This window comes from Pelodiscus sinensis, chromosome 9, assembly GCF_052426305.1.
Source record: "Pelodiscus sinensis isolate ZL-2025 chromosome 9, ASM5242630v1, whole genome shotgun sequence".
Classification (NCBI taxonomy): Eukaryota; Metazoa; Chordata; order Testudines; family Trionychidae; genus Pelodiscus; species Pelodiscus sinensis.
Window position 1 is genome coordinate 63,130,326 of NC_143060.1, and position 26,497 is coordinate 63,156,822.

Here is a 26,497-nt window from a genome sequence, read left to right on the forward strand (position 1 = left end):
ACCCTAAACTCGAAATAGGGTACGCAGTTTGCACTATGCGTATCTTATTTCGAAGCTATTTTGAAATTTGGCGCATCTACACAGCACCAAATTTTGAAATAACACGCTATTTCGAGCCATCCCTTATCTCTCATGCAATGAGGTTTACTGGGATGGTGAAACAGCATGCCCGTTATTTCGAAAAACAGTTCACAATAAGAGGTGGCTCGTGTAGATGCGGGGTAGCTATTTTGGGATACCTCCAATTTCCTGAAATAGCCATGGAGTGTAAATGTACCCTGTATGACCGACCTATTTGCTCAGGACCTGATGTGGGTCCCGTTGAAATCAATGGCAAAACTGCCCTTGAGTGGGGAGCAGGACTTAACCCTTTTTTTTGCCTTGGTAAATTGGTGAGTATCTCTTGTAGACTGATTGGAGTTCTGCTTTGCATTGACCGTTGTCTTGTTGAATGATCTTTTGAATGCCAATAAGTGATTGCCTGTGTACCCAGAGACTAGTACAAAGTGTATAGATGAAAATCAATCCGTCTTTGTTTTGCTTAGCCTAGTGAGTGGGCCTCCTTCATCTCAGTGGGCCGGATGATTGTCATACCCAAGACAGTCTCCCGGGACAGGGTAGTTTTGCTCACTATGCTTGCATGCCTAGAATTTGCAGGATGTGCCGAATGAACTGTAACAGCGCTTTGACGGGACGCTCTCACAATGCTGTGTGCAATCAGCATGCATCTCACTTCATGGGCCCTCGCTTTACGTATGTGCCACGTTTGTTACCACCCGTAGGAAAAAACCTATGCGGACAAAAACCAGAAGAATCTGGCAACACTGTACGTGGGTGATGTCTCTTGGCCCCCCCCCCCCACAATCCAATGGGCCACAGATTGCCCACCGCGGGTGTAGCCTGTTAATGAGGGTGCCAGCTAGTTCCTGGGTGGCCTTTATCTTCCAGGAGCTTGGTTGAAAAACTCCTTTCGTCCAGGCTGCCAAGCAGCCTTCAGGCGGTAAAAACCTTTGCTCGCTACTGATGTAGGATGGTGGACTTGACTCACAACAGTGACCTAGAGAAGGAAGGTTGTGAAGAAAGGCAGGGTGTGAATTTCCCAGTGGAAAGGAGCCTGGGCGTTCCTGCTTGTTATACCAGCAGTAATTCCCCATTGCGGTTGTTGTGGCTTATGGAGCAACGCTGCTTCTGCGCCCGACAAGTGATCTGGATCTCTGTGCCAAGCTTGCCCCACTGCCCTAGCAGGTAAAGCAGAACAGGCGCTTGGCTGCCAGTGGAGAGGCAAGTGGCAATTACACCGTGGGAACTTGCAGGGCCTGATTGTTCTGAGTCGGTGGGAAATGACGGTGGAGTTGGAAAACCCGCGATGGCGCCATTGTCATGCAAGCATGTGGGACCATTAATCACCTCCTGCAACCCAGGCTCGTCACCCTCTGTGACGTAGTGGGGGTACCTGGCTGGTTTCTATGCTGCTGGCTCTGGGGTAACCCCCACTGGCTGCCGTGGGTACCACGACCCAGCAAAACAGGATGAGTCACTATGCAACCCAGTATGGCCAGACACCCCCCATGGAGAGGAACAAAGGAAGGTGGATGCTGCCCTGGCTGGGGGGCAGGGCTGGAAGAGAGTTAGTTAGTTGCTGTCTGTGAGCATGGAGGAGACAGCCTAGGGAGAGGGGCTGGAGTTTAGGGGCCCAGTCTCCCCCCCAATTCAAGGGGGCCTGAGGCATTCTAGCCCAGCTCTGTGACCAGACTACGTCTGTGCTGTGCTGTATCCTGGAGAGGCAATAAACTTCCTCTATTCCACCGGCTGGTGCGGTCTGTTTGTGCCATTTCGGGGTGCAGGAGACGGGGGACCCCCAACGCGCCGTCACACCCTCTGCCGTGGGCAGGACATAGTGGATGGATCTGCAGCAGAGACGTTCCCAAACTGCACCGGAAGAATTGACGGCACGCATATCCTTGCTTTGGCACGGGGCCCCCTTGCCACAGAGCCCGACACGGAAAAATAGCCCTTCCTGTTGGTTATGCGAGCACTGGCGGATAGCTGAGGACACTTCACCGACGTCAGGCGAAGGTGTCTGCTGCTCACAAACGTACGTGCTAAGACTGTTCAGAGAGCTACATACAGAGTTGATGGAGCTGTGTCGGTCCTGGGATATTGGAGAGACGGGGGGGTGGGGGGTGAGGTAATCTCTTTTATAGGGACAACTTCTGTTGCTGAGGGAGAGCAGCTTCGGAGCCACTCCGAGCTCTTCTTCAGGTCTGGGAAAGGTACTCTGATTAAAAAATAAAGTTAATTTATGCTAAGCAGTTGGTTCTACCTTACATTTAGCTCCTCTCTCTCACCAAGGGAAACTGGTCCAATAAAAGATTGGTCACCCACTGTGTATCTTGGAGCCGTGGACCGGGACTTGCTTTCCCAGCTGGAGGATTTCCACTGGCAATATTGAAATGCCAGCAGTGATCCTGGGAGTTGAACCTACTGCTTGCTCGCTCATGACGCCAGTGTCTGTGATCCACTGGCCGTGGAGATCACAGCGGTGAACAGAGCAGCCTGGACCGGCATTGCGAGGACAGTCGAGTCGACATCAGTAACTCAAGTGCCTACACTCGTGTTCAGCTCAGTGTGCTGAACACGTCAGCACTGTTTAGGGATGTGGTGTTTTTAGGGTACTCTGACGGGGTGCTCACGTGTGCGGGAAACCAATATAAGTGTAGATGCTTGCGCCACGAGGGCCTTGTGTACACTGGCATGTTTTGTCACCCAAAGCTGCCTTTTGTTGCCAAAACAGTGCCTACGCACCGCAGTGCAACTTTTGTTGAGGAAAAACACCCAGTTTTGGCCACGAAAAACTTCCACCCATGTGAGAGAGATTTTTGTCTTTTCCTCTCCCTTGCATTTGAATACAAGTTTGTCCAGCCCTTTTGAGGTCCTTCTGGCTGAGAAGCACTATAGAAATTGTGACGGACCGGGCCGTGTCTGGGCACAGCTGAGGGCGTTCGCTCAGGGCGAATTGCTCAAATCCGGGGCTACTTACAGCCCCCGACTGGTGACCTTTCCACACAGGCCACAAACCAGTCCCACAGAGCGCTTCAGCTGCCTACCTGAAGCCTCCCGAGCAAAACCCCTCCGACACCCCAGCAGTATCCTTGCCCCAGATGGCCCCGGGCCTATACACAGGTGGGGGGTCCTAGCACCCAATCCCACCTACCCCGAACAAGTTCTGTCCGGTTCCAAGAAACCAGCCACAGATCCCTGGTCAATTTACCCTCTGGACCTTGCCCACAAATCACGCTGGGCCAATCCTTTAGAATCTATATCTAAAGGTTTATTATTACAAGAAAGAAAAGCCTGAGAGTAAGGTTATTAAAGTACAGTACGTTACATGCACCGAATCTCCCAGTTCTCAATGCAGGCTCTAGCAGAGATGTTGCAGCTGCTGGTTTAAAAGTTCTTATTGCACATCCTACGATCAGGATGGGTTCACAGGTCTTCCGGGCTCTTCAATCCCTGCAGTGCTGCCTCTGGGATGAAGTGCTGAGCTGAGAACAAAATGGCATCGACCGCATGGCCTCTTTATACCTCCTTCCTGGCCTCTTCTGGTCTCAGCCGGTCACCTGGTCCTCAGCCTCTCTCTGCTGGCAGCTCTTGGGTCTCCGCCCTCCTGCTTTAGGTGTGTCTTTGGGCCATCAAGGGCCATTGTTCCACAGGGCTTCGCTACTCAGCCTGTCCATAGCAATCCTCAACCACATTCACAGAAATATTCAGCTTCCACACAGATTACAGATTCCTACCTACACACATAGACATTATACACTCACATAAATAGCGTACATAAGATCAACAAACAATAATCTCCCATTCAATACCCCACATGGCTCCCCCCATACCAATTTCTGGGGCCAACACCCCCACCTAGGGGTGCAGCAGCGATCTGGCTGCTTCCCTCCAATTCAGCAACGTGACAGAAATACAAGACGTTATTGCTGTTTGTTGTTTCTGGCTTTTGAATAAGATGCCTATAAACAAATCATGAAAACTGTGTCCTCCCATTTTAACGTTTTGGGACATAATGAGAAATTATGGAGAATTCACCAGAGACCAGCTGTGAATCTTTCCTGCTTTTTTTTTTCTTTAAATCCCTCTGCTGTACTTTGTCTTTCTTGCAAACAGATCAAGCTCAGTGGCGTTTGGGTTTCAAAAGCCTGTTTCCAAGAATGAAAGAGGTTAAAATAAAATTTAAAAGAATTTTCAGCAGAGGATCAAGTCAAATAGAGAATTCTGTGAAAAGTCCCCTTATTCCTATATTTGACACGTCAGAAGTGTACTTTCAGAAGCCACCTGCAGTTTGCCTGTCAAAATTTCAGAGCCTCGCTTTGGCAATTGGGGGCCCAACCTGATCCTGCTGAAATCAATGGAGTTTTATGGGAGAGGATTGGGCCGTGGGTAACTGCGCCCCATGAAATAATTCTCCATTGCCTTCATTAGGCATTGGAACCGTTCCTAGAAGAAGCGCGCTCCCACTATGCGTAGCCTAAAACTGTCAAAGGAAAGGTAGCAGGTCAAATCTAGCCCCAAAGGTAGGTTTGCTGAAACAGATCTGAGAGAACGGAAGACTGCTGGAAATGTGTCACTGATTTATGAAGAGAACTCCCCCTGGGAAAAGTTTAGCTAATGGGATTTCCCACCTGCAATTTGCGAATATTTCAGTGCGGTAGCTGGAAAGTTTCATTCCTCTCGTCTACTCCCCCATCTCCCTTTTCTAGCATTGCCCCCAGAGCCTCCTCCTCCATGAGATCCCTGTTCCAGTCGGGTCCTTCTGGCCTAAGGTGTCCGGTGGCCTGCGGCCCTTCCCACATACTCCTGAAATCTTTGTGGGGTGGTCAGCTTGTCTGTTACCCTATCCTGAGACCTGCTGTTGGCTAGTTCCCCCAGTGCCCTGTTTTGGGGTCTGTCAAGTGCAGTTAGCCTGTAGCTTGCAGTTCAAAGGAGGCCTTCTGGGGCATGGATAGCTTGCTCCTCATCCATCCTGATGCAGTGTCTGGCCTTTAGTTTGAATCCAAACTTGGCTTATGGCAAGTGAGGTGTCTCTGTGATGTACCCGCTGGCGCGGTGCGTTCTGGAAAAACACGGACCTCTGTGATATCTGTCACTGCAGGCGGCGTGTGTGTGAAGTCAAAGCCGATGTGTCTGTGAGGTCACTAGCTTAGCAGCTTTAGAGTGCTGGGCTGATGTGCGAACTCACGAGGGTCAGAGGCTCAGGACCCCTCGCTTGCTGACAGGATGGGCGTGTCCGAGGCTGCAAATGCCACACCTCGGCCGAGCGGCTCCGACGTCCTGCCACAGGCCAGTGGAAGGGACGAGTGACTCAGGGTGTCTGGCTGGGTGGGCTGATTTCAAGGCACGGATCCTGCTGAGGTCACTGAAGCTGCGGCCCGGTGTGCTGGGGTGACACCAGGACATGGAGCTTTGTGACATCCGTGGCTCGATTTCTTTTCTATAGGATCTTCGTACCCCTCCCCGTCTCTCTGCTAAGGAGAGCCACGAGAGGAGACGGGACCGACAGGACCATTCTGTTGTCCCTGGATTCTCACGAGGGGAAGGGAGGCTGCTTTTTCTCTGGGGGTATGTTGCCCTTGCTCCCCCACCGGACCACCTAGGGGAGGATTAGAGCTAAGTGAGGGACTCCTGGGGCTGTGGAACGTGCCTGTAATCTCCATAGGGGGGAGAGAGCCCCGTGCCAGGGTCTTGGGAGTGGCCCTAACTACGAGTCTGTGTGTGGGAGCTGTGTGCCCGGGTTGTCACCACGCGAGCACCCGTCCGCGACCACCACCTGCAAACGCCGTGGAGTTCGCGATGCCGTGAACGAAACGACGGCCAGATTCTCGAAGGTGAAACGGCCCCTCCGCCTCCCCGGTGCTTTCCAGTCTCCGGCAAGATGCTTCTCCAAGGGAGCTGCCTCCGTCTGTAGCCACGTTGGTGCTTTTGTGCCTCCTGCGACTCTGCTGATTTATATAGATCATCAATATGACAATTATATTCACCTGCAGATGTAATTACCTCGGTTTGCGCGAGACACCGACAGATTTATGTCTTTATTCAATTCCTGTAAATCTGAAACCGGCCTGATTAGACCTAAAAGTCCTTTACACGGATCAATCTTTGAACACTGCTGGTCTCTGGCCTTTTGACAAGTTCTTCCTTCGAGAGAGAAATGATAAAGGCACACGGTCGATTTTCCTCCCTCCTCTTTCTTTTTTTACTCTCCATTATCTTTAATGTCTTCCCACAAACTTCAGCGTGGTGCTCCATTTTCCTAGGGACGTCGGAGTTGTTTGGATCACACCATGGGAACACAAGGCCGGCGGCCTGTCTCTAGAGCTACTAACTACTCTAGAGCAGCCTCTCTCAACCAGAGTACGCGTACCCCCTCCGAAGTCTTCCGCGGGGATACATCAGCTCATTTAGTTATTTGCCTAGTTTTACAACAGGCCACATAAAAAAGCACTAGCCAAGTCAGCACAAACTAAAATTGTATACGATGGCTTGTTTATATTGCCCTATGTACTATACACTGAAACGTACGTACAATATTTCTATAAAGTGTATGGTAAAAATGAGAGAGTCGGCAATTTTTCAGTAATAGTTTTGTTAAGGCTGTTCCCCACTTTGGCACTTCAAGTGCAGGAGTAGGGGCCTGCAAGAGACCTTAACGTACCTGACCACTAAAGGCTCCCTTACCTCGAGGGCCACCAGCCAAATGCAAAACCCCCTTGAAAGCCCAGGAAAAGACACTTGGGAATTTCTTCCTGTGGGGTAACCCCAAGCTCTTTAACCCTTCTTCAGTACAGAGCTTGAAAACAATCTGTAATTTCTTAATACTGACTTTCAGTCTCAGGCACGTGTAAACAGAACCTCCTGCCTTCTAGGATACAGGAAGTAGCTCGTGGTGATTCACCATGGATGCCTCGGTAACCCTGGAAAGTGTCACATCTGCCCTTAGACAGAGATTCCTCCAGTATTTAGGAGCTGGCTGTTGCCCTTAAACAGGAGGGTTTATATCCCTTCCCAATCTCTGACTATTTGAAAGAATTTGCTGTGACGATTCTGGATATTTGAATTAGTCGTGTAAATGTCTGATCTCTGTTTGAGTCCCTAAGCTCTTGGCTGCATTGGTATCCTGTGGCAATGAGTTTCACAGGCGAATTGTGTTTGTGGCTGGGCAGCGTCTTTCCTTCTTTCCGTTTTGAATTTGTCATCTTTTATATTTGGAACCTTTTGGTTACACTGAACTTTCCCTTCTTCTTGGACCACAACCCAGGGAGAACAGAAGACCCTGCTTTACTGTTCACAAGCCCTGCTTCTTCCTGACTCTGCCACTGACCTACTGTATAACCTTGGGGAAGGTCACTTCACTTCATTTCTGTGCTTCACTTTCTTTACCCAGCCTGTCTCTTCTGTTTAGATTGTAAGTTTGTTAGGATAGGTACTGGTTCTTGCCCTGTGTTTGTACAGTGCCTAGTATAATGACGCCCTAATCTTTATTGGGGTTTCAAGGCTCTACTGTAAGATCAGTACTAATAAAATATATCCCAGTGGCCCAACCCGCCATATCTTCCTGGCGTTATCAGAGCACTCCTAGTGAACGTCTCCTCAACTGTCCATCCTGTTTCTCTTTCTAGTAGAGGAGCAGCACGTGGCCAGCTGCTGAAACTGAAGAATTGGTGTTGAGGACATGGATGGTGGTGAGAAATCCCGGATGTTCGATGGAACCTCTGAGCACTAAATTCACACTTCAATTTTCATCGGTGTCTTAATGTCAAATAGTCATCCCTAAAATGCACTCGTGGGCCTTGTTGTTTCACCGGAACCTGTGCTCCCCAAGATGTTCAGCTCTTTCTGTGTGGAGCAGAAGATACCTGCATTACATCTACCCTCTAATCTGAGTTTTTTCCTCAACACACGGGCAGATAAGCCCAAGGTGAACTTCTAGCAGAGAAAGCATTCTCGCCAGTGGTTAGATGAACAATCAACCATCCTCATTGTATGCGGTAAGGAGGCGAATGCTAAAATAATCTCTAATTCTCTTGCCCTCTTGGCCCCCATCGTAATGAGCACTTAAACAAATTAGTCTGCAGGAGTGGGCTGAAGTTTACCCTTGAAGTGTAGTCCATCTCATCTCTATAATGCATTTCCCCTCCTGCTTTCCATCCCACCACCATCCCGGACTGGCTTTGCCTTTGCGATCTGCTCAGATGTCTTGCTAAGTGCCTGGCAGATGGTTTAGATCGCCGGTCATTACTTTGACTGTCAGCCTTTAACAGTTATAAATAGCCATTTGCCTTCTTTGAAACTCTCTGGCTGATGTAAAAGGAAGCCAGTGGTGGCTCACCGTGCTCCTATCCCTATGTTTCTATGGCTTTCAAATGATTTGGGGATGGAAGGAGGGCAGGGAGTGTGGGATGGAAAGCAAAAGAAGGTCCTAAGGGCAAAAAAGCACCATTTCTCATTTCCCTGGCTGTCCACATCGGGGGTAATGCAGAGGCAGGATGCTACCTTAGTGACGGGAAGAGCGAGAGCCCACGGAATCATGGCGGAGTAGCCAAAATGGCCATTGAGAGTGATTGAGCTCCAATGTGTTTCCAGCCACCCCCCGTTGGACAAAGAAACTTGCTGTGCATTGGGGTCTTGCAGGAATGTGGAGGTCAGGGAAGGTCCTCCTGAGATTTGAAAATAGAGAAGAAAAACGTGGCAGGTGAGGAGAGTGGAGAATAGGAACGAGACGGGTGAAATACCCTCGGAAAGTTTGGAGTGTCAGTCACGGTGTGTCATTGGTGAACTGAAAGGTCCGTTTCATGGTTCCGTCGCCTGCTGTTCCATTGGCCTTTTTCTTTTAAATTAGAGATGGGCCTCAGCCAACAAGTTCTGATCCAGATCAGAACTTCCCTCGAATTTGGATCAAGGTTGGGGCTGGAGATTTTAGAGTAGGTCCATTTTTTTTTTTTTATTTTAAAACCTTCCCAAAATATTTCCATCTGTGATCCAGGAATCGTAACTGGAAAAGGCGAGCTCTCTCCATGGCCAAGGTCTGCTTTGGGTGACGGAAGACAGAGTGGAGTGGCTTCGCAGAGCACAATCGTATTGAGTAGAAGTTGAACTACCATCGAAATGCTCAGTATGTGTGTGTGGGGCCACAGACGGCCAAGAGCAGTAAAAGTGATTTTTGACTACCCAGTTTGAGACACCCTGAAAATCCTGGTTTTTGAAAGAGGGGATGTAACAGGATGACTTGCTGTTGGGTGATGGACCTGGGGCTGGCTCTTGATCGCAAAATAAGCAGCAGAAAGGCTAACAGGAAGCTGGGAGATGCTCAGGAAGCTGTGGGAATGAGGGAATGAGCTGTGGGAATGAGGGTTTGCGGCTCCCTTCTGAGAACAAAAATTACTGCGTGAACCCAGGAGAGGGGATCGAAGCCTGAGCTCACCAGCAATCCACACCCATGTGTGGAGGGGCAAAGTTGAACCACAGGAACTTCAGCATCAATCAGTCCCGCCATCCACAGCTGAAGTCGAAGCCCAGTCTCGTTGCTGAGGACTGAAGACTTTGGGTGTCGGGACTCAAGGTTCCAAAAATATTTCGGTATCACGTGTGGGACATGCAGGTTGACAATTAATTTAAACTCAGTCAAGTTTTAAGTTGGTGATGCCGGATGCAGCATGCTGACATGAATGTGTTTCACTCTTTGTTCTGCCCATGCGCTATTCCAAAGATTAGTTATGCAGCATTTTGAGGGGTTACAATCCACTGACGTTTTAATTTGTGGTACCCTGGGAAGGGATCTGTTATAGGACACAATAAAAAATTTAGGCACAGAGAAAGAGAGGACCGAGGACTTTGCACTGTAGGTTAAATTTCTGATCCAAAACTTAGCTCAGTTTAAGACAGGTTTGATTGCAGAGCTAATGAAACTAAAAGACCGAATTGAAGTGCTCCCTGCCGAGTGTAAAATGAATCTACAGAGATTTATGGCGCTTACTAGCATTTTTCCCAGATCTATCTTTGAATGACTTGAGACTTCTATTGATATAGGACTCATGGGCATTTTTGTGGACTTTCAAAATGTTGAAAAGCAATAAAACAGTTGTTGATGAGATTATTTTTGCTGAAAAATCGGTGCTGTTTTTAAAGTAGCTCAACCGGTAAAAGGAGAAAAGGTGAAAGTGAGATTCCTCTAGGAACAAATCAGGGAGGCTGGAAGCATTGGGCGGCTGGCAGTAGTTTGTTGGGTGGAAGCGTTAGTTGTATTGAATGTACCTTGATTGTCTCTGATGGGTATGTCTCACCTCCTCTTAAAAGCCTCCAGCGAAGGGGATTTCACAACCTCCCTTCGTAACCTGTTCCAGTGCTTAATTATCCTTAGTTAGAAAGGTTTTCTGGTCCTTGACGGTCCTAATGTACGTGCTTTATCGGATGTGGCAAAGTGGTACAGGCCTTGCTTCTGGTCGCCTCACAGCCCTTCTGTGCTGCTCTTAGCTTGGTGGAAACCCGTTTGTCTTTTAGGGAGGCTCAACTAGGGAAGGAAGAGGATGCTGGTTGGAGTCCTTCTGTCTGTGCTTCCCCTGTACGTTCAACACCTCTCTCTCTGACGCTACTTGTTACTTGTTCCCAAAAATTCTGCTGCCCCGCTGGTCAGTGCTTACGTTTTCCTTGACTTCACTAGGACCAGGAGCATGTCAGTTCAACAGAAGAGTCTCTTCCGCGGTGCTGGGTGCATGAATTCGAAGGAGAAGAGAAACGCGAGGGACGTAGCAAGCTGGGAGGAATGCTTAGCCACCGGGAGAGGCCTCGTTAACACTGTGTCCACAGAGGCTCTGGGAGGAGCCCAAAGGGCCTGATCTCAGAGTCCCCGCCGACGCTAGTGGGCAGTGCTCATGCAGGCGCTGCTGTAGCTGGGCCCCGGTGCGTGGGTTGCTGGTCTCTCCAGGCAGCGCCCCAGGGGTGTGTAACAGGAGCTGAGAGAGGGCGGCAAGGCTGTAGCGGCCATCCGGCAGGACGGCTGTCCCTGGGGGACTTGCAGCCGTCGACCAGGGCTCTTCCCGGGGCTGGCGGTGTCTCCGGGGCTGCTCCTGCTCATTGCGATGGATGAGGCGAGCTGCTCATACATATTTTAGAGTTTAAATATTATCACATTTTATTTGATGTCACATGTAGTTAAAGCCGCGCTGTTCCTGCGATTAGCGGAGGTCGCTAGGGTAACTGAGCAGTAATGAGCTAGGTGAGCTGCCTTCTCAGCGGGGATAAATCAAAGGCGCTCCCGTCACTTAAACGTAGATCTTCCTCTCTCTACCCCTTGCTCCTCTCCTCGCCTTCCTTCCTCTCCCCTTCCCGCTCCCTTCGCCCCACCTCCTTTCTGTCCCCTTGTTTCTCCCTTCACTCGTCGTTTGAGCAGTAATCCGCCACGGCCAGTCTGTGTATGGGGGAGGGGGTTGGGATTGCTGTACGTGGTCATCTTTGAGATCAGGCTAACGCTTGGCAGGATAATTAGTGGCCTCCCCTGCTTGATTAACTCTTGGCTCAGGCAGGCTATTTTTTAACGTCCGTGTTAGAAGTTAATACCCGGGCTAATAGCTTCACTTCCAAGGCCTACTGGAAGCCACACAGAGATCGGGCCTGCCATCAATATCTTTCAAGTGTTCATTACTCCTTCCCGATTCAGTGGGTTTTCAGCCGCTTTCCTACCACACCTTGACTCTGCCCGCCCGTTGTAAGGCGTCGTGGGGCCAGCTGGCGTGAGCAGGTGCAGCTCCGCTCATTTCACACCAGCTGCGGGTCCGGCCACTGTAGAACCCTCCTACCTTCGTTACCAGCTCTCCCCTTCCCATGGTACATGGAGCCATGGTCTAGGACACAGGTGGGGAGCCTCAGGCCCACGGGTCAGATGCCGTCCCCGGCTTGGCTGGATCTGGCCCCCGGGACTCAGGGCCCTTAGCATTGGAGAGTCCATCTGGCACTCCAGCCTCTGCTGTCCCCCACCCAGACTGATTTTCCTGTGGCTCCCGACACAAGCTTTCCCACCCCTGCTCTAGGAGATCACTTCATCCCAGGCTGGCAGCTGCTTGCACAAAGCCGTGGATGAAGGAAGAGAAGAAAGATGATATTTGAATAAGGCCAGAGAAGAGTGGCGGGTGGTCAGTGATGTCGAGCACATAAACCCCTTCTTAATCCGAGCAGATCATCTGGTTTGGATACTCCGCAGTGTTGGAACCAAAGCCAAGATGAACCTTGTGAGAGCACTGAACAAATTCAATGCACTCCCTCTCCCCTCCCCCCAACACATTTTTTTCACGTGGAGGATCAGTGGGGTTGGGGGCAGGTTGAAACATACCAGTTAGACCCCAGCACTTGTGAGGAGACAGCCAGCAGACCTGGCAACCCCTGCTGAAAAGGAGCAAAGTATTTTTTTACTAAGAGCAGGATCACCTAGAATATCCCTGCACCTAGGAAAGTCCTGACGTGTGCTTAGTGAGAGAGACAAGTCAGTAGCGTGGACAGGCACTAGCTTAGGTCGTTGGATCAGACTGGAGAGGTGTCTCCTAGCATTTAACGTTCTTGTTCCCGAGTATTTTACTTTTGGCATGCTTCTGTGTGAAGCCAATGGAAGAGAATCTGGCTGTGTCTAGACTGCATCCCTTTTCCATAAAAGTGATGCAAATTAGACACATCGCAATTGCAAATGAAGCGGGGATTTAAATCCCCCCCGCTTCATTAGCATAAAAATGGCTGCCGCTTTTTTCCGGCTCGGAGCTTTGCCGGAAAAAAGCACCAGTCTAGACGGGGATCTTTCGGAAAATAAAGCCTTTTCCAAAAGATCCCTTATTCCTCTTAAAATAAATCTTAAAATAAGGAATAAAGGATCTTTCGGAAAAGGCTTTATTTTCCAAAAGATCCCCGTCTAGACTGGTGCTTTTTTCCGGCAAAGCTCCGAGCCGGAAAAAAGCGGCAGCCATGTTTATGCAGATGAAGCGGGGGGGATTTAAAACCCCGCTTCATTTGCAATTGCGATGTGTCTAATTTGCATCCCTTTTACCGAAAAGGGATGGAGTCTAGACACAGCCCCTGTGTATGTGTAAATATAAAAAAAATCAATGTTTTTATTTAATTTTATTTTATTTTAATTTAATTTTTTTCTAAAATAAACACATTAAATGTGGAATGCAACTTACTATGTTCTATTAAAAGAGCGATAGACAATCCTTTTCGGGGGGGGGACCACTCCACATAAGGGGGTGACTCCTGGCCCCTAGAAGGGGCGGGGCATTGGGCAGAAAGGGCGGGGCTAGGACCTAGAGGGAGAGTGTGAGAGAGACTGACTTTGTGACGCAGACTGTGTGTGTATGGCTTGGGAGAGATTGGGAGAGTGGGTGGGGTGCAGACTGGGTGTGTTACACAGAGAGAGTGTGAGTGTGCACGTGTGTGTGTGCGCGTGCGTGCGCGTGCTCATGGGCCAGCTCTGAGAGGGAAAGCTCTCCTGTTCTGTCTCCTCCCTCTTAGAAGCAGCGCACTTGCCTCTTAAGACAAGGACTCATCATAGTCACTCACCCTGCTACAGACTGGAGCATCTCTGTAGTGTGTGTTCCTCTCTCTGACCCCTACCCTGTAGGGATAGGGTACAGAGGCAGGGGGCTCCCTGCACTCCCCCAGGCCGCCATAGCGTTCAGGAGGGTCCTAGGAGTAGCTCGCCTGCAGGACAGAGCAAGGTGTGGGAGAGGCAGCTGAACACTCACTGCCAGCTGCTAATCAGCTGGGTAAGCCAGATTGAAACGTTGGGCAAGCCAGATCCGGCCGGTGGGTTGCATTTTGCCCAGCCCTGTATTAAAATCTTGTGAGTGATTTAAAACAGTGCTGAATCAATGAGCCCTTCTCAAAATGTAATGAGCTAACTCAGGCTGCTTTTAAATTCTATGCAGAATCAGGGGAAAATATCTTTTAACTTTTTGGTCAACTCCAGCTTTACAAATACCGCAATGGCATGCACAATATCCAGTATTGCAGCTCCATTAATTTTCAGTTTTCCAGTGGAGCGAAGGCTGGTATTTACATTTTCCCAAATGTACGGACTTTCAGAATTTTTGTTGTTGCCTGAATTACTTCTGATTTCAGTTTGGTTAGCAGGTGCGAGAGCCACTTTCTTCCGTTTGAATTGGCTGAGGAACTGATTGGGAGTTGAAAAGCAGAAAAGTTTGTTTTTCTCTTCTAATCTGTGAATAAAAACCAGGTGGGAGAAGAGAAGTGCTAATAATTCTAACACTTGAAGGGGGGATTTAAAAAAATATTTAAGCATGTTGTTATCTATATACATATTATATAAAATCTTAGTCCATCTCATGGGTTTTTTTTTTTAAATGTATAAATAAATAATTGTTCTGGGGTGGGACTAGAAATGAGGAGTTTGGTATCCAGGCTGTACTGGGGAGAGAGGCCGATCCCAGCCCTTTCTTATTGCAGCGGTTTGGAGCCAGGGGAGATGCAACTATCCTCTACAGCAGGCACTCATAGGGGAGAGGTGCATGTCCCTCGGCTGGGGGACAGACTGACAGACACACAAATGGACACACAGACAAACTCTGTGAAAAATATCGTAGATAGCGATCCTTTTCTCTGTCCTTCCCCCTGTTGGCTCAGTGAGGTTATAGCTGTTCCCGTCCCCATCTCTGCCCTCTTGCTGCCCCCTGTGGTCATTCTACAGTATAACTGTACCTCCTGCCAGACCTCCCCTTTCCCTTTTATGAAAAACATTCAAATTCCAGGCACGTCCCATTGTCCTGGCACAACCAAACCTGGACCTGCCTTTAAGTTAGGATAAGAGGAAGCTGCATACAAATTTAGTAGTCTTAGCTCTTACCGTCTAGGTGTAGTCCTTGAACAAATGGACTCATAGACTGACAGACAGATGCAGATTTCTAAAATACATATATAACAAATCCCCTTGATTTCAATGGGCGTTAGGAGCCTAACCAGCTTAGACACAGTTGAAACCTCTTTCTGTGTTTTAGGCACCTAGACATCTTTCCAAAGGCCAGAGTCTGTCAGTGAATTGGAGTTAATACTTTTGTTGAATAAAATAGTTACTTTGTAATGCAAAATGTATTTTGAGAGAGTTTTTTGTTCTCATGTATCCAGAATATTTAAAATAGTTTCTGTTGTTGAAAAACATTTTTAAATACTGCTTTGTGTACACGGGTCACTAAATTCCAGTTTCCCCCTAACTGCAATTTGACACGGATCTTGTGTAAAAACATGATCAAGGAAATAAGAAATGCATGTTAAGCTATACAGCCGCATAAGTCAACGCGTATAGACATAGTCATATTGCCCTGGCTGGCAAAAATCAGGACCACATTTAGTGTAAAGGGTTTATTTGGATGTAACCATTAAAACGTATTGATTTTATCAGCCAATGAAAATGAACCTTTCTTTCGGAAAATAGCTGCACAGTACAAATGGAAAACAAGATTAAAATCAATGTGTTAAATCCCAGGTTCCTGCTTGCTATTATGAACCGTGATTAAACTCCGTCTCTCTTGCGATGGCTGCATGCAGGCTGTAAGCACGGTCCCTAGTCAAAGCTCGCGGGTGCAACAAGGGGAGTAGAACTTGCAACCTTTGGCTCCTGGAAGTGCAGCCTGCAGAGCTGTTAGCGGTGGGTCGGACATCAAGCCTCTGTCAGCCGCTGTTCGAAGGCAGGGCAGCGGGGGAGCTGTGACCCCGTGGAGGCGCAAGGCAGTGGACCTTGACCAGCAGTTGGCTGTTGCTGGCTTCTAGCCCCGGGAGCTCTGTGGAATGTCTCCTTGGGGCCGGGCACGTCGCAGTTGGCTGGCTCGCAGAGTCCGGTGGAGGCACCTGCTTCATTCTGGGCCAGTGTGCGGTGGCAGCCCAGCCTCGGGGCAGGCTGGCTGGTGCCCCTGCACCAGGAAGCCGACGGAGACCGCAGAGCAGACTTGTGAGCGCCCCAGAGTAGCCTTCGGGGGAAAGGCAGCGCTTCAGAGAGAAGGGGCCCACTCTCCAATGGCCGTTTAAATCCGTGTGGGTTCTGATCGAGGGAACTTGCTGGTTTACGCCGTCTGCGTTACGTCGCGGAGCCCTGGGGGTTGAATGGGGGAGCAGAGGCGTTGCAGCTGAGTGAGGGGGCCGTGGGCCCTGCATAGAGCCCCGCTGGCATGTTCCTACAAGCCGCTCCGGAAACGGAGCCGTGAGCACCGGGCGCTGCGTGGTGGAGATACCAGGGTACACACCTGCAGCCTTGCACCCCACCATACAGTGCCACTGGCTACTGTGCGGGTGCCCACTGGGTCACTCCTCTCCCTGCTCCTGTGGAGGTGTAGAAGGAGAGGAGAATAAAGGCCAAGCTTTAAGCACGTAATTCCCCTCTGGGCGTGGTTGCTGTGTCTCCCCATTGAAGCCCCAGGATGTAATTGCATTTTTTTCTCAGCCTTTTGCTGAATTGGGGCGAGAAATATGCCGCCAAGCCACCTCGGTCATGGGGCTGTCGTGGTACATGCCGGGGACTGCACAGCAGTTACCGACTGGTGTCTGAGCCGTTTCCCTTGGTGAACCTGCCTGCACCTCCTGTTTAGAAGAGGGAACCTGCCATGCATTTACCCTTGGAGATAAGGGCCGTTGATAGCATGGAGCAAAACAGAGGGCAGTGATCCTGGGAGGAGAGGAGGCCGCAGTCTGAAGCCTGCTTGACCTGTGCCCAGCCAGAACTAGGTCACGTGCATTGGACTGATTCCCTAGAAAGAGAGAAACTGGATTTCCAGGGGGCTTTCCGCACGGCAGCCCTGCTCACACATTGGCCTTGTCCCTTTTCCAGAGATCTCGGGGAACACAGAGGACATTCCTCTCGTGCGCTGGAGGCAGCAGTGGCTGGAGAATGGCACCTTGCTCTTCCACATCCATCACCAAGACGGCGCCCCCAGCCTGCCGGGCGCTGACCCCACCGAAGAGCCCCAGACGGAGTCGGCGGAAGAGGAGCTAAGGATCCTCCACATCTCCGTCATGGTAGGTGCGGGCTCGCACTCAGAGGCCCGGGGCGGGAGGCACACAATGGGCACCCAGCCCCTCTTGGCTCTCTGTGGGAAGGGTGAGCCTTTGGAAATTGCCTGCTCCCCTCCACACCTTTCCCTGAACTACCTGTGTGCTGTGCTGTCCTTGTGAGGGGAGTGTGGCCGGTGGTGGCTGTCGATACGGGGCCGTGCCGCCACCCTGGACACAGGTTGGCATGGCCACACGCACACACACCACACCACGCCACACCACCCCCGCTTTAGTGGGGCCAGAACTGAAAACACTTTGCAGTTTCAGATCAGAATTTTTTTTTTTTTTTGCAGTTTCGAGATTTTTTTTTTCCTCTCGGTGTGGGGGGGGAAGAACTTTTTTTTTTTTTTTTTTTTTTAAATAGCTCAGCGCCTCGTGGGACAGGCAACCCATGTCCCCGATTCAGCAGATTCCATTTGGCCTTGCCCCTGGCTCGTTGACGTCAGCTCAGCGGGTGTGTGGCAGCTGCATAGCGGGTGGGTCTCTTCCCTCTTCGCCCCGGCCGACCTCCCCCGAGGAATAATCTTGCTGTGGTGGCGCTTGCTTGGTATCTCTGTGCGGTTGCTTTTTGCAGCCCGCTGTGTAGGGGCGTACCATCTGGGCAGGGGGTGGAACGAGAGCACGTGGCACTGTAGCTCGCTAGGCAATTGGATGGCTCCATAGGAAGCCACTGTCGGGGAGAACTTGACCTTAGTCCCTGGGGCTGCTCTAGCTTGTGCCAAGGATGCTTCTGCAGCACCAGACACCCAGCAACTGCCCACGTGCGCCTCGGGGCTTAGCTTGGCCGCAGCTAGAATTGGAGCCACGAGGTCTGCAGCAGGCTTGTGTGTGGGGGCCAACCATCTGATCCAACAGGACAAACGCTGCCTCGTCAGACGCACACAGCAGTGCTCCCGTTCTGTGCCCCATAGCCCCCGTGGGCCTCAGACATCTGTTTCCTGTGCCCATTCTGCCACCTTCCCGTTAGGCTTTTCTTCCTCTGGTGCTTTGTCACCACTGCTTTTCTGACACCCGCGGCGGAACTACCGCCTGGTGGCTTTAATTTAGCATGCGTGAGCGCACAGGGCTTGGACTATAATGAGCACGAACCCCTTAAGCATGCTGTGGATTGCATGCCCTCCCCGCCCCTCTTCCCCACCGAAGCTCGGGAAAGAGAATTCAGTGGAGGCAAAGGGGGAAAAGAAAAAAATTATAGATCAGTGTTTGTGAGGTGGATTTTTTTTTTTAATGATGGGAAGAGCCGTCCGTATTCCTTTGCCAGCAGAAGATAATTAGCTGGAGACAATGGGCTGCTGATGCTTGCTACAGGCTGTTTAATGAAGCCTGCCCTAATGAGAACGTCAATATCTCTTCCAGATTGTAGCCCCAGGCCAAATGTCTCCTCCATCTTTTGTGCTTGATCAGTGGAGAAAAATTAATAAACGGCAAAATCAAACTGGAAATAGTTAGTCCGTTTTTGCCGAGAAGGCCGCATGTTAACTGTGGAAAATTATCCCTGACACATGGGCTGCCTCTCAGCTGCTTTGCGGCAGAGAGCCCTGGTCTGTCTAGCTAGCTATGGACATGGCTTCCGTGGTGGTACTATCTGAGCCCCTCATGGCAGTGTCCTGGTTGTGCAGCTGGGGAGCAGATACCCAGGGTAGAGGAAGTGACTTGCCGAAGGTGGTGATAAGCGTTAACTCTTCGGTAGCACGTTTCATCAGTCAGTCTCAAAGCGCTCCACAAAGGGGGCCAGGTGGGGAAACTGAGGCACGGGACAGTGACGGGACTTGCTCAAGACCCACTAGCCAGTCAGTGGCAGACTTGGGAAAGAACTTAGGTCGTTTGAGTCCCAGTCCAGGTAGACACTAGGCCGCACAGCCTCCTTAGTAATGAACATCACGTCATGTACCTAGGCAGTGGGGTAGCAGGGGAAATCTACGCATGAGCTGAGGATTCAATCCAGGTCTCTTAGATCCCAGGCCAGAGACCTCTCCACTGGACCATCCTTTCATCCTAGGCATGGACTTCAGTGGAGCTAAACTAGTTGACAGCAGCTGATTATCTGGCCCCCAGATGGCACAGAACTCTAGGTGACTCCTCTGGCTTTGCCCCTGTAGCGTAATGCCTCACTTCTTGCTGTCACAATAACCTCGTGTCGTTACGTTTCCTCTCTGCTAGCGCTCATGCTGGTTTAAAGTTGTGCGCTGTTCCCTTACCGTGCCGGTTGGTTGCTTGCTTTGTCCACTACGGGCCGGATTTTCTGTCCTTGTGGGGCCTTGGAACCAGGGGGGACCGGCAGCCCGGCCGTTCGTCCGTTCCCTGGAAAGCCTGCAGCTGGGCAGCTGCATTTCAGCTGCCTCGCCCCCCCGGCTGTGCTGCTTCTGCCCTCTGCCTGGGAGCCGCTTCCAGAAGTCTCCTGTTTGCAGTCAGGGGGGCGGGGAATGGAGACGGGTGCTTATTTCAGACTCTCCCACCTCCCTCTCCCCAGCAGGCCCGGCTGAGGGGTGCCGTCTCAGGAATGCAGTGAATAACCTATGCAGCAGGCTGTGCGCCCCGGTCCTGGTGCGGAGACGCACTGAAGTGTGCAGAGACGGCCTTGTGGGCAGAGCACCACCCATTTCCTATGCACCCATGGGCTCCCAGCCCCTGCACCCCATCCTGTGCCCCCTTTACCACTAACCCTGCATTGTGCCCCTAACCTCTACACAGCACCTCCTGCTGCCCAACCCCTGCACTTTCCTCCCAGCTGTGCCCAACCCCAGCTCTTGGCTTCCAGCATGTCCTGCCCAGGACCCACCACCCAGCAACACCCAAGCCCAGTTGCCCCTCACCCTGTGGCTACGGCGCCCTGGGCATGGGCCCAGTTTGCCCAGCCCTAAGGCTGACCCTGGAAGTATATTTTTAACTCTAAGCCCAGGAGGAGACCCAGTGACGTTAGTGGGACTGTTTGCATGGTTGAAGCTAAGTGCGTAAATGCTTTGCTGGGTTGGGGGGGGGGGGGCTGTGCTCTGGGAACAATAGAGGATTCTGGGGGGGGGGGGGGGAGATGCGCGTGCATGCACGTGTGTTTGTCCGCATATACACGCTCGGGCCCCGGTGCATGTCCTGTCCTGCAGTTGTTCATTGGATATTGTTGTTAACTAGACTTCAGTTCAGCAGCCGGTCGGTGAATATCTGTACCTGGCACGCAATGGCGGGTCTCCGTGAGAATCATTTGCTCCATAATTGGACTGGAAATTCCAGAGCCTCTTCACTGAGGTTATTGCTAAAACCGCCAGGAGGGGCCCTCGTTTCTCACCCCGGAGGGAACTAGGTCACGGGTGCCACGAATCTGGTGGGCTCTCAGCGTAGGGCCTCGTGGACTCGTGTCGTCCTCACAGTCGAGCGGGGAGTGAGCCGCAGGTTTGATTTTCACAGCTGACGGTGAGCAGTTGCTTGCTAGCAGCGTTCGCCCCTTCGGATTGGCCAGCGAGAGCTCGCGCGGGTGCTGTAATGCTAGGAACCTTGCCTCCTGGCTACAGCTGGACTGGGTGGGATTCTGCGGGAGAACCAGTCTGAAGCGGCCTTTCCTTTTTAAGGAACGTTTCAGTCACCTGCTGGTGCAGTCTGAGCGAAGTAAGGACCACTTGAAACAACGTTAGCCTGTGGGGCCACGGTTGTATCTGGGGTGAAATAAATTCCAGGGTTGGAAACCCGCGGAGTGGAAAAGCCCCAGCAACAGTTATTACCTAGCGACCAGGAAGAATGTCAGGCGGTGATGAGGGTTACAGCAACGTGTAACAGTAAAGAGGTTCCCCTTGTCCTCCACCCTCAAATGAATTCGATCCCGGAAGCACCTTTGCACCCAAGGCCGGGGTCTTGTGCCAGGACTCAGAAGCATGTGTTGTGCTAACACTCGGTTTTGAGTGTTGTTCCTCCCGGTTCAGCTGCGTTGCAAAGAGCAGCAGAGCTGGTGGGCGTGACCCCTGGCTGCCATCAGCTGAGTAATGCTCCAGGCTCTACCTATTCTGGGCATTTCTATGGCAACCATTGCTCTGCTGTCTGGATATAGCTGCTGGGAAGAAGTGAAACTAGAGCTGGATTCCCATGCCCACCTGTAATAGAATCTGGGTCCACTGGCGGGAGATGGAGCCAGAACTGGATTCCTGTTCCCTCCTGAAAAGCCGCTCAGCTCCCCGATTCTCAATTCCAACTGGTGCAGGAAGTGGGGGGAGGTGCAAATGTTGCTTTATACCATCTCTTGTTGCCCTGAATTCTGAACCAACCAGTTTCCACACAACCTGAGTACTAGCTTTGTCTCCCTTGTTTACCATGGACCACATGCTGTTTGAACTCTGTGCTATACAGAGAGTCATCTAGTGGCTTGCGAATATAATGCAACTAAGTACATTATAGTTTGAGCAGCTGAGAAGAGCCAGCCTGTAGTGGCATTAGAGCTGTGTCCCCTTGTCTCTCCCGTGCTCCCCATACCAGAGCCCAGACTTTGAGCCAGTGCAGCATAGATGGGTGATAACGTGAGTCCTGGATATGTCCTTGCTAAGGAGTAACTCAGATCGCTCAGGAATCAGATGCAACGTTTAAGCATCCCCATAGTACGTCTCTTCTGCTAGGATCAGTTGTCTACCCTGTGACATGGTGAGGGCTGTACGGGGCTAGCAACTGGAACCAAGAGAGACCCCTACATCCCAGCTAACCGCAGTGCCCTCTAAGTGATAGCGCCTGTGCTTCATCGGCGGGATTTTGTTAGGAGGGGAGAGGTCAGTACTTCTCTCTCATCCTGCGAATGAAAGAGGGTTAACACATAATGGCCATTAGAGAGTTCTGCCAGCTGCTTCGTCTGTTGCTCATTCAAATAATTCCCTTAATGTTTGGTCCTAATGGAGCAAATGATGGTTATTATTTTATTTGATCAAGATCACCTACTGCATAAAAAGGAGGTGAGGAGGAGCAGGAGAGTGGCCAAGAATGGACATTGAGCTGTTCGCTGGCTCCCATGTATTTATTTTTTGCTCTTGGCGTGCAAGATACAAAGGACTGGCACAGTCAGCAAAACTAAGCGTGTCTCTCTCCAACTTTATCTGTGGGCTGCAGATGACCTTTGTTTGGCTTGTCTGGTTAGACTGTCAGTATTTGGGGGTAGGGACTGGTTTGAAGGGTGATTTTCCGTCAGGATTAGCTCGCTATGGTTATACCCTTGTAATTAAACCAGTACATTCCTGCCAGAAAAAATGGCCCCTTTTAGGCATGATATCGTGTGTGTGTTCAAAAGCTTGTCTCCTTCACCTACAGATGTATTGCTCCAATAAAAGAGGTCCCCTTCCTTCTCCTGGAAACTGAAAACTTTGTCAGTAGGGGCGTTTGCTTTGAATAAATCTGATCTGATTCCAAAGACAACATGAAAATAAATGAGTAGTCCTGTGGCACCGTAGAGACTAACAAAAATATATCTAGTATCGTGAGCTTTCGTGGGCACAGCTCACTCATGATCTGAGGAAAGCTCATGTTACGATATATTTTTGTTAGTCCCTAAAGTGCCACAGGATTACTCATTTTTAAAGTTACAGACTAACACGGTGATTCCTCTGAGACTTGTGAAAATAAATGTATAAGGAAGATTTGTTTCCCTCGCTTCAAAGTTGGTTCTGCTTGGTCCCTCTCTCCTGAGTTAGCGTAACATTCAAAGCCCGTCCTTACTTTTATGCATCTGTTTTAGATTCTCTTGAAGTCAGTGGAACCTGGGTTGATGGGTATTGTAGAAGTGGGCTGGGTGAAGGGCTTTGCTGAATTGAGGCCTTGGTGTCTAACGAGCTCCTATGAAGTTCAGTCTTACCTGTCCTGGCCGTGTTAGCATTGATCTGTGGAGTGGGTGAGCTTGCACTATTAGCTGTCTGTTCCACACTGATCCTGTGGATTATAAATACGGGATTTTGCTCCCCTAGGCCGACAGCTGGACTTTGTTCATGGACTTGGTTTCCTTAAAAAACCAAACCCAACCAAACCAAAAAAAAAAAACCCAAATGATTTAGTACTAAAATACAGCAACGTGATGTGAGGACGGTTTCAATTTTTCATTCTTTTTCGGTAACTTCCTCTTGTGTCTGAAAGGAAGCTCCCCGTGAGGGAAGCCAGGCTCTTGGGTTTTGTGATGTATGTGCTGCTTTCCGTGTTTTGATCATCGCAGGCTCTCCTGGCCGATGCGGGGTTGGGAGGCAGAGACTTTCTTTATTTCCTTTCGCCAAGAATTCCTTCCATTTCAAATGAGCCAAGAAAACACCCCTCCCACTCAATATGCACAAACACTGGCATCCCGAGGATAAATGGGACGAGAGGCATTTATTTGCATTTTCAAAGCACCCGTGTTGCGCATTTTGTGCTGCACAAACGCTTAAGAACGTTACCGCTCCTTAGAACAAAAGACCCCAAATGGACATCCCCCCACCACAAATCCCCAACCCCCGATGGTTTTGTCTAAAAGCTACGTGCTCGGTCACGTGGGAATTCCTTCACTCCGGGTCAGCGCCCCATACACAGCAGGTAGGCACTGGCCTTGATTTAGAGAAAGGCAAAACGAAGTTCAGAGAAGTTCAAGTGTCTTGTCCAAGGTCAGACACTAACGGTACATCTAGATGACAGGCTTTTGTCGACAGAGACTGTCAACAAAGTTTCTGTCGACAAAGAGCATCTAGACTACAAAGCAACAAAGCAAGCCGCTTTTTTGAAAAAGCGCAGTGTGGATGCAGTAGCGCCTTTTGTTGACAGAACTCTGTTGACAAAAGGCGTTATTCCTCGTAGAATGAGGTTTACCGCCGTCGACAAAACTACCGTGTTCTGTCGACTTACTGTCAACAGAACTCGGCGGTAGTGTAGATGCAGGTATAGTTTTGTCCACAAAAGTCCACTTTTGTCGACAAAACCCTGTAGTCTAGAATAGTGATAGAAATGTAGCCGTGTTAGTCTGGTGTAGCTGAAACAAAATACAGGACTATGTAGCACTTTAAAGACTAACAAGATGGTTTATTAGATGATGAGCTTTCGTGGGCCAGACCCACTTCCTCAGATCAAATAGTGGAAGAAAATAGTCACAACCATATATACCAAAGGATACACTTTAAAAAAATGAACACATATGAAAAGGTTATGGTCTTGTGCTATCGGCCCTGTCCTCCTTCAGCCTGCCACTGCTGGATTCCCGCACTCACTCTTGCATCCTGCCTGTGTCGCAGGGTGGCTGGTCCCCGTGATTAGCATCAGCTCGGAGCCGGCGATGGTGCTGTCCACTGAGCCCGTTAAGAAGGCAGAGGTGGCACCTGAGTTGTAGATGGTCGGGCGTGGGGAGGATGTCAGGGCCGGCAGAGCTAGAAGGGGAAATGACTTGAGCCGGGATAAAATCCAAGTTCTGCTGTCGATTCCCTGTGTGATCGTAGGTCAGTTGCTGCAGCGCCTCTTGCCTCAGTTTCCCCAGCGCTTTGGGGGATAGACCCACCTCAGAGCGCGCCCAGCGGAGCCGCCAGGGGACCTTACGAGGGAGGTGTATGTCCGAGCGGTGCTCGGCCTCTTCCATCCTCCCGCTCCTATTTCCATTTCGCAGGCGACAAAACCCACGGAGGCTGCCGCGCTTCCATGCGTTATTCCGCTCTCGCCTGCGCCAGGGACGGGAGCGTCCCGTGGGAATGCAGAGCCCGGTTTTGCCCTGGCCTGAGAAGACACAATTACCACTGAAGGGAGCTCCCAGCAGTTCCTGCTTACACCAGGCTTAATTTTGGGCTCAGGGACAGCTCTTTGGCTGGTGTCTCTGGCCGCTGCCCCACCGAATGGAGCTCTGGTGCTGTGGACCAGCTAAGGAACTGGCCTGTGTTTTAAACGGGCCCTGCCTCGGTGAAGCACTTGGAAGTCCTGAGATCTGAGCTCTTGCAGGATTTCTCTGGGCTCGGCCCCCTGCGTCCGCCTAGGCTCCGCCGGGGCCAGGGCCCCAAGCCTGGGGCCCCATGTTTGCAGTTGGGGGGCAGGCTGCGGGGGAAGGAGTCTGGCATTTTCCCAGCGCTGTTGCCCTGCTTTTGGGAACGTGGCAGCGCTCGGAAGAAAGCCAGGGCTTCGGGGGGGGGTTAACACCTGCCCTTGGAAGCGCACAAGATCCCGACTTATAACGTCCTCCGCCCGAGTGACTTTCAGCCAGGCCTGGAGTCAGGCTGCTGGGCCAGCGGGGAAAGGCAGCCAGGCCCCTTTGCCACTCCCTTGGGGCCGCACTGGACCTCCAGCTGGAACGGAAGCTGCTGCTCTCCCTGTCCATGGAGCTCTGCCTCGCGGGGGCTGGGTCCAGGTCTCCCGCCGCCAGTCTGAGCCCTGCTTCTGTTCCCTTCCCTAGGGGGGCATGATAGCCCTGCTGCTCTCCATCCTGTGCCTGGTGATGATCCTCTACACCCGCCGGCGGTGGTGCAAGCGGCGCCGGGTGCCGCAGCCCCAGAAGAGCGCCAGCGCCGAGGCGGCCAACGAAATCCACTACATCCCCTCGGTGCTGATCGGGGGCCACGGGCGGGAGAGCCTGCGCAACGCCCGCGTGCAGGGCCACAACTCCAGCGGCACGCTGAGCATCCGCGAGACCCCCATCCTGGACGGCTACGAGTACGACATCACTGACCTGCGGCACCACCTGCAGCGCGAGTGCATGAACGGCGGCGAGGACTTCGCCAGCCAGGTCACCCGGACTCTGGACTCGCTGCAGGGCTGCAACGAGAAATCCAGCATGGATCTCACGCCAGGTGGGGGGACGACGGGTTTTCCCTCCGTGTCCTTTGCTGTCCCTGCGTCCCTGGGCTCAGCCGAGTCCTCGGAGTCCTCTCCCTGTGTATAGTGCTGCCCTGGGGCTACGTACACACAGTGCGCGCCTCTGCGCCCTTTCCCCATGCAGGTTTGATTTGCTCTCCGAGCCATAAGAGATGTAGTGAGTGTTCTAGCCATTGCATGCACTCTCTCCCCGACTCGTGCAGCCAGATTTAGCCTCGTTTAGAACAGAACATAAGAACGGCTGTACTGGCTCAGACCAAAGGTCCATCTAACCCAGTGTCCTGTGCCAACAGTGGCCAATACCAAATACCCCAGAGGGAGGGAACACAACAAGTAATCCTCATGTGATCCCTCCCCTGTCACCCACCTCCAGAGAAACAGAGGCAAGGGACACCATTCCTACCCATCCTGGCTAATAGACATTGATGGACCTAACCTCCATGAATTTATCTTGGCTCTTTTTGGAACCCTGTTAAATTCCTAGACTTTACAACATCCTCTGGCGAGGAGTTCCACAGGTTGACTGTGCGCTGAGTGAAGAAAAACTTCCTTTTGTTTGTTTTAAACCTGCTGCCTATTAATTTCATTTGCTGATCCCTAGTTCTTACATTGTGGGAATAAGTAAATAACTTTT

General features: G+C 51.1%; 1 protein-coding gene across 3 annotated transcripts in view; it reads left to right on the forward strand.

Annotated features, from left to right (window-relative positions):
* The window catches only part of ASTN1 (astrotactin 1), a 145,368-nt gene that overhangs the window by 47,317 nt on the left and 71,554 nt on the right, over positions 1-26,497 (forward strand). For all 3 annotated transcript variants that reach the window (XM_075936893.2, XM_075936892.2, XM_075936891.2), the window contains exons 2-3: positions 16,877-17,064; positions 25,445-25,838. In XM_075936893.2, coding sequence (XP_075793008.2) covers positions 16,877-17,064; positions 25,445-25,838 — 582 coding nt within the window. The remainder of the gene's footprint in view (positions 1-16,876; positions 17,065-25,444; positions 25,839-26,497) is intronic.